The sequence below is a fragment of the Artemia franciscana genome, chromosome 14 (genome assembly GCF_032884065.1).
Source record: "Artemia franciscana chromosome 14, ASM3288406v1, whole genome shotgun sequence".
Classification (NCBI taxonomy): Eukaryota; Metazoa; Arthropoda; class Branchiopoda; order Anostraca; family Artemiidae; genus Artemia; species Artemia franciscana.
Window position 1 is genome coordinate 11,267,260 of NC_088876.1, and position 8,360 is coordinate 11,275,619.

The 8,360-nt window shown below is 36.7% G+C and overlaps 1 protein-coding gene across 4 annotated transcripts in view; it reads left to right on the plus strand.

Annotated features, from left to right (window-relative positions):
- LOC136035303 (protein transport protein Sec16A-like) overlaps positions 1–7,987 on the plus strand; it is a 116,802-nt gene extending 108,815 nt beyond the window's left edge. For all 4 annotated transcript variants that reach the window (XM_065716997.1, XM_065716998.1, XM_065716999.1 and 1 more), the window contains 2 exons: positions 3,708–3,821; positions 7,833–7,987. In XM_065716997.1, the coding sequence (XP_065573069.1) occupies positions 3,708–3,821; positions 7,833–7,837 (119 nt within the window). In that variant the 3' untranslated portion in view covers positions 7,838–7,987. The remainder of the gene's footprint in view (positions 1–3,707; positions 3,822–7,832) is intronic.
- Positions 7,988–8,360: the final 373 nt, after the last annotated feature.

The following is an 8,360-nucleotide window of genomic DNA, read 5'->3' on the forward strand; positions in this document are numbered from 1 at the left end:
TTAAAAAGGAACTCGATCTTCCCGAAGGCGTTGTTATATGATCTTTGGACTATTTTGATCGAAATAGCAATATCAAAATTTAGGTTGCATGCATTTGAGGAAAAGAGGATGTGGGGGAGACCTATTTGCCCTCCGATCACTTTCGATTCTTTAAGATGGAAATAGAACTTTCAATTTCTAATCAGATGAGCGTCCTCCAAAGTTTATGTTGCCGCCTTTTCCTTATATACCTTATATGCCCTCAGGGAATAAATTACAACCCTTGCCTCGGAGTTCCGGAGTTGTATCAACCCCGAAGGCATTGTTATATAATCCTTGGACTAAATTGAACACAATGAGTATCTCAAATTTCGAATCGGAAGCATTAGGGGAAATGAGGGGGGAGGGGCAACTGCCCCGGGATTACTTTTGGCTATTAAATAGGGAACTAAAACTTTAAATCTCTTATCATATGAGGCTCCTCCAAAGTTTTCATGACCATTCACTTCCTTAAAACCTTATATGCTCACGAGGAATAACTTAAAACCCTTGACTCCAGGCTTTGCGGGGCTGTGTCAACCCCAAAGGTATTGTTATGTGATACGTGGACTTTTTTTTGAACAAAATGGCCATCTCAAGATTTCGACCAAATTCATTTATAGAAAAGCGTATGGGGGTTTGGGTCTTTTTGACCTCTGATCGCTTTTGATTCTTAAACTGAAAATAGAACTTCCAGTTTCTAATCAAATAAGCCCCTTCTGAAGTCTGCACGACCACTCCTTCCATTAAAATCTTATATACCGCCGGGGCATAACTTACAACACTTGTCCCCGGGCTCTGGGGAATTGTGTCAACCCTGGAGTTTTTGTTGTATGATCTTTGGTCTATTTTGAACAATTGGCTACCTAAAAAATTCGACCGGATGTATTTAGGGAAGTGACGGTAATAGTTCTAGTTGCCCTCCGGACTCTTTTGATTCTTAAAAAGAAAACTAGAACTTTCAGTCTCTAATGATTTGAGCCCACTCCGAAGTTTATACGACTACCTCTTCCATAAAAACGTTATTTGCCCCTGGGGTATAACTGAAAACACTTGCCCCCTGGATTCTGGGAGGGGAGGGGTTTGTGTAAATCCCGGAGTATTGCTATATGATCTTTTGTTCTATTTTGAACTAAATGACTTTCTCAAATTTTTATCGAATGCATATGAGGAACATAGGGCGTGGGGAGCGCTAGGTGTCATCCGATTACTTTTTAATTCTTAAAGAGAGAGCTAGAACTTTCAGTATCCAATCATTTGACTCCTCTCCTGAGTTTATACGACTGCCTCTTCCATGAAAACCGTATGTGGCCCCAGGGCATAGCTTACAAGCCTCCTCTCGGGACCCCAAAGTTTTGCTATCTGATCGTTTGACTATTTTGAACAAAATGGGCATCTTAAAATTTTGATCACATGCATTTGGAGAAAAGAGAGCATAGGAGGAGGGAGTTTAGATGCCCTTCAATCACTTTTGAATCTTAAGAAGGGAACTAGAACTTTCAATTTCCAATCAAGAGAACACCCCCCCCCCCTCACCCATGAAGTTTATATGACCATCCCCTACATAAAAACTTTATATGGCCCCGGGGCATAATTTACAAAATTTGCGCTCGGGCTCTGGGGATTGTTTCGAACCCGGTGTTTTTGTCTGATTTTTTAACTATTTTGAAGAAAATGACGATCTCAAAATTTTGATCGAATTTTTTTGGGGCAAAAAGGGTTTGAGAGGGCCAGTTGCCCTCTGGTCACTTTTAACTCTAAAAAAAGACACTAGAAATTCCCATTTTCAATCGAATGAGCTTCCTCTGAAGCCTATACGACTATCCCCTCCATAATGACCGTATATACCCACTAGGACATAACTTACAATACTTACCACCGGGCCCTGGGGCATTGTGTTGACTCTGTAGTTTTGTTATTTGATCTTTGAACTGTTTTTAATAAAATGGTTATCTCAAAATTGTTGTCGGTGTATTTGGGGAAAAAGAGACTAGGCGGGGGGGGTTGTCTCCCCAACGATCACTTTTGACTCTTAAAATAGGCACTAGAATTTCAGATTTCCAATCGAATTAGTCACTTCCGAGTTTCATACGATCATATGAAATGCCTCTGGAAAAAAAAACAATAAATGAATAATAAAATTGAAGTCTCGTGGCCTTTATAATAGATAACGCTATAGCGTTGTCTCTGATATGTTATTGTTGGATTATATGTTGTTGTTAATTATGATAGCCCTATGTTATTGCTAATCGTTTAGTGTAATTTGTTTATCGTTTAATTTTTAATACCGTCTCCTTGTATTGTTGAAACAGTTTGCCTTCTGTATTCTCAAACTTGCAATATATTTGAATACTGTATTGCTGTTAAACTAACATACACCTTGTCCTGTGGTGGCGCAGTGGATTTGACCTTAGCTTGGTAATACGGGACCCAGAGATCGAATCATGCTGCAGGAATGCACTGCAGGGCCGACGCAGGGACCATAGTAGTCAAGAAGCGTCGTTAATTCTTAAATACAAAAAAAATAACATACACCTTTGTCTTGACTTTCTGTGAAGTGTATGCTTTTTGCTAAAAGAGAAAATAAAATTGTCAAAACAAGGAAAGGTTATATTGTGTAAATTTATAATATATTTATCAGTATGATTAACGATAACTTACAAGAATGGGGGTTTTTGAATACATGAGATATTTTGTGTTAAAAATTTTTATTGAAAAATTCGACTGGAAGTCGAGAAATGAATTTACAATCAAATAGCTCAGAACATCACAAAACGTCATTTCATATTCAGCAGTTCTTTTTGTGTTCATACTAGTGTAGCATCCCTGAATATTTATGCTAATCAATGGTTTTATGATCTAGTAGCTCAAATATTCTTATTGTCTATTTCTTCACGAATTTGCGCACTTGAATTATCACTTATTTGTCTTTACTAGATTGCAGCTACTCCTGTAACAGTAGTTTTTCTTCAAATGTGTTTTCCTTGTTTTTCTTCTACAAACCACTTCCAAGTACGTTTTTGTCTAGCAGTTTTTCGTTGCGAAACATCTCCAGAAAGTCATGCTTGTCTGATGAGTTTATGCGATTGGATATGGAGCTTCACAACGTATCGTTTGATACATAGCTGGTATTTTAACAACAAAAAACTATCTAATAGGTTATTTTCTTGAAATCTAATTATGTGATGTTTAAAGATTTGGTAATTTTTTGGGTAATTTGGTAATTTTTTTTTGTTTTCTCACTTCTTACGTTTTATGTTTATGAATTCCTTTTCTCCAGTCTTCTATATTTGTAGTTTTTGTTCTCTCTGTTTCACTGTCTTTTCCTTGTAAGGTTGCTTCTGAAGGGCTAAAGGCTCATGAATCATTTTCTTTATAATTTTTTTATAACTCTAATTTATAATCCTTATAACTATAAACATAACTTTAGTTCATAGCTAATATTAATTGTTTGATTCATGGAAAGAGTGAAATGACTCAAAATCTGGGACTAACTACTAAAGATACGAAGAAGAAACCGATATAGTGATTTACCCCCAACCACGCATTGCACCCCCGCCCGAAGGCATCGAATCAGGAGACTGATACCTGCGCAGATCAGGAGATTGATATCTACGCAGACCATGTTCGTTGTTTATGCTATTATATTATTATATATTATTATTAATTATTATTATTGTATCTTTCAGATAAAAGAGTTCAGTCAGGAACTACACAAAGAAATTTCCGAGGTCCTCCACAACAAAGGCCATTTAACTTTACACCTGTTGCAGTCCCAAATCAATCGAATCAAGAAAACCAAGGTATTTTGGATACAAAATGTGTTTTGTAAAATTAATTTTAGTCTTTTTCTGGGGTGCAACCACATGATTGTTATACAATGGTGTTGAAGTTACCCCACCCTGGCGGATTCTTTTCCGAATTCGAATTGCAACTTGACGCATGAAGTAACCATGACGAGTAGGTACTTTGACGACAACGCGTAATCTCGCATACAGATTTTTATAAATACCCGCAGAACTGAACGATTAAAACTTCGCTGCTGCGCACTATGCAGCAAACGGGAATTCACACTAGAATCAAAAGCAAATCAAAAAGAATCAAGAGACATCATATGCCACAAGGACAAGAAACTTGTCACTATTCTCTATATCCCGCATAACGTTGACAGGTATATAATGCACGTGTTCCCAACTATAGCCTTCCTTAAATCTAAACTGGTTGTCCAGGGTTGGACAAGCCTTTTTTACGTCCTTAATCACTAGTAAATCTAGCAATTTACATAGAACAGAAGAGCCTATTATAGGCCTATTGTAACGACGTTGCCGGCTATCTTAATCTTTTTTCGGAACAGGAGTCAATGTTCCAACAGAAAAAGAATCGGGGACAACACCAGAATTAAAAATGATTTGGTAGAATAAATGTACGTGCTGAAGCAACTTATCACTTGCATGTAGTATAAGAAAACCATTTAGTTGATCATAACCAAGCGAGAACTTTTTTTGAAGGTGAATGATAGCATTAAAAATATCAGAGGCCGTAACTTCGAAACCAATATCTGACTCAGTATCAACTAGACTATCCACTAGTAGTGATTCATAGTAGGTTTCTATCAGTGGATCAGGTGGAGAAAATTCACTGGTGAAACAGTTGATCAAGTCACTCACTTGGGAGCTCTGAAGCGACACCTTTTGACTTTTCTCCCCCGATGGATCTCCAGATTTTATTGGGGTTAGTTGCAAGACGCTCGATCCTGCAGTCAATAACCTCAGCTTTGTGATTGGCAAGGCACTTAGCAAAACGACATTTAGTATATTACCGTACATCATTCACGGCATCAGATTTCGGCCGGTCGCAATCATTCCATATTTGGTGCCAAAACTTCGAATTTTCGCAACTATGCTGTAAAGCCGGATTTATTGACAAGCCCTGTATTTCTGAACTCGGACAAACTTAATATACAGGAACGGCACAACGCATTGCATGTGTGGTTTCACTACAGTAAATGTTGATTAGAATTTTTTTCTGCGACTTGGTGAGTTCTGAGGATTGTTGCAGCAGTTGGAAAGGGATCTTATTATGTCAAGTGTGGCATCAAGCTCTGCCTTATATGCAACAGTATTTATTTTCTTGCAGTCACATTTGAATTCCCACTTCCGTTTCTTTTCACCTTTTTGAGAGAGAACACTATCAATAACAAGAGTTGAAGATTGGTAAATGATCCAATACCGATATGCTAAAGGCAACATGGCTTGACCCATACTAAGTCACGCTGTTCGAGCAGAGCACGAAATCAAGCGAACTCGTCGCTCCGGTGTTTTGGATATACGTCTACGAATGATCACTTGTGGCAACATACAGATTGGAAAGAGCGGACAGAAGCATTTGGTATATTGAGTGATCTGGCACTGAGAGGTCGCAGTTCACGTCCCCGGTGAGGGTAACACTATGAGATGCATAGACACACTGCTGCAAAGATTTAGCAAGCTTTATTGTTGCATGGGAGAACTTTTCTTCGGAAGCTAAGTTCTTGTAATCAGTCGGTAAGTAGCAGCAACATGTACGCATATATATTATATATATATATATATATATATATATATATATATATATATATATATATATATATATATATATATATATATATATATATATATATATATATATATATATATATATCCCAGAAAAATTTCTCTCTCTCCCAGAAAAAAAAATCAACATGAAAGCTTGTCGTGAAAGTCTCAACTTGACCCCCCATCTTGAGACAAAACAGGTTTTAATCCCTTATAATGACGGAAACCCAGCTGGGATATGATTGTAAAAGTCCTTATAAATATTGACTTCAACTATCCGTTGTATAACTTGTAAGGGATTATCTACGTTGTACCGATACTCATCAATTATATAATTCATGCTACGTCTATGGTTGTGACAAACAGCAAAAAGTATATGAAACGTTATGTTCTATATTTCCTATTTATTTTGCTTTTAAGTGGAATCTACGTATTCAATTTTTCCCAATCTTAGTGGTATACAATGTGATAGAGTTTATTTGCGCTTAAAGCCCATAGGTCATGGCAAAAAAAAAGAACAATTGTTTAGAAATTACACAATTCCTTCGGAAACCTAGCTCTATGATCCATCACGAGACAACGGAATCATGTCAAACCTCTGACACCCATAAATTATTCATCCGCTCAAACCCTCACCAACCGCTCAATATCAAAATGATCCCTACCAAACACTTGAATTCTACAAGCATTCAGTTCTTCACATTCCCACATCAAGTGATATACTCTTTCATTCAAACCTCTACACATAGGACAAAAAAAAACATGGACCAGCTTTTGACCTTTCCCTCCCAATAAACTTTATTCTTTGATTCAGGGGCAAGTTATCAGCCCTCATTTCAATTATTAGCTTTTTATTTCCTTTTTATTTAAAGCCATCTTAAAGAATAAACTACATCCTTAATATCTTTTGACCAACAACGAAGACCCAGTGAACTCCAAAGTGAGCGCTGGGCCTACCATTCCTGTATTTCCTGGTCCGTTAAAATCCTTTCAAGTAATCCACTTACTTCGTTACTCATATCCTCAAGCCCTAAACTGCTCCCCACATATGACTTCATCCACAGTGATCTAATGCATGGTACGGCCACCTGCTTCCTAGCCACACTTCAACATTTCTAAATAAGCGGCCTTCACCACCCGCACCCTTGGCATCCCTAAAAAAAAATTCTCAAAGCCTAGTCATGTTAACTAGCCTAAGACTTCTTAAAGAAAACAAACCTAAATCACCCTATCTAAAAAAAAACTGTTTGTATGGTTACTTATCCTTAGCTATCTCTTATAATTTCCTGAATGGACGGTTTCTAGCCTACCTTCCTTTGCATACCCCTAAACCTCAGATCCATAGTGCATAACACCTAAAATTTTATCCCTGAAAACCTCATTAACTACATAAATTTTTTTTAACACCCCCAAGCTGACTTTTTAATGCCATATTACAACATACCTTACCTTTCTCAATCCTACTTTCTATGTGGCGACTAAATAAATTTCCTTTCGCCTCAAACTTAACTCTTAAACATGACCATTCCTCTACTAACCTTTTATCTAGTTTTATATCCGTTTTATCTAGATTAAGTTCTAACTTTTTCCTATCGAAATAATCTTCTAAAATATCAAATAATTTTTTAATGTTCCTTAGTAAATCCGCAATCAAAACTCACCATCGGTTACTCGTTCCAATAAACGCCACTACAGAATTTTAGACAGGATGGATAATTTCGGAGACAGTGTGCAACCCTGTTTGCACTCGTTACATTCTGTATCTAACCTTGAAACCTGCCTACTAACTCTCACAGCTACTCTAGTAAACCTACCTTGTACTTTACATGTGCGTGTTCGGAGAAACCGCCTCTAGAACTCTTTCGTCCCTTTTTTTACATACGCCATTTCTATTTTTTTGTCTTGAGGTTCAAGTTTGAAAAAGTATATTTCGTACCTTAATATTTTTTCATGGACTTGGAGGGTGAAAAAAAGACGCTTGTTTAAGCAACATCTCTTTTCTAACAGTTGTAAAAAAAAAGTCTCACGTTTTAAAGCAGTTATAAAGAGTCTATTCGTCTCCCACAGCTCACAAATCTTTCCGCTTTTCTTCCTTTTTTATAACGATTCTAATGTGCAGTTCGAAGAGTTGAAGAAAGATTTTTTTTATATAGATAAAAAAAAACTCTACGAAAATTATTATTATCATGCTTATGACCAAGTTATTACAATTTTTTTATATGCTATTAATTGTTTTTTCAGGTTAGTGGACGATGGATAGAGACTGGATTAGAAAAATTGCTTGGAAAATTTATGTTGAATTTGTAAAATTAGTAGTTTACCCACATTTATTTGGTTGTGGATGTTTGTGAGTTTTGTCTTTTATTTTTCGGAATAAACAAGTTTTAGCAAGGTCATCAAGAAAACAAAATACTAGAAAATAACGAAAAGAGGACAGTAAGGCTGTATTAATCTCGTTTTTGACAGATGAATCATTATTTGCTATCATCAACAGAATTTTTTTTTTTATAATAGCCTAGGATGGGCACGAATCCTGGGCTGTCTACCCTTGCAAATCTCACTAGTTTTAGTTATATATTCAGAAAGCTCCAAATCCACAGCAGTAAAGCATAAAAAATCATTATGTTGCTATGTGAAGAAAATCACTTGAGAGAAGATGTTCCTGTTTCCAATCAAGTTTTCAATCTTCTCTTTATCGCTCATTTTGCAAGACCCTGCCAGTAGTCCCTTTGCATGTAGTCCCTGCCAGGATGGATTTGGGCTCAAGTC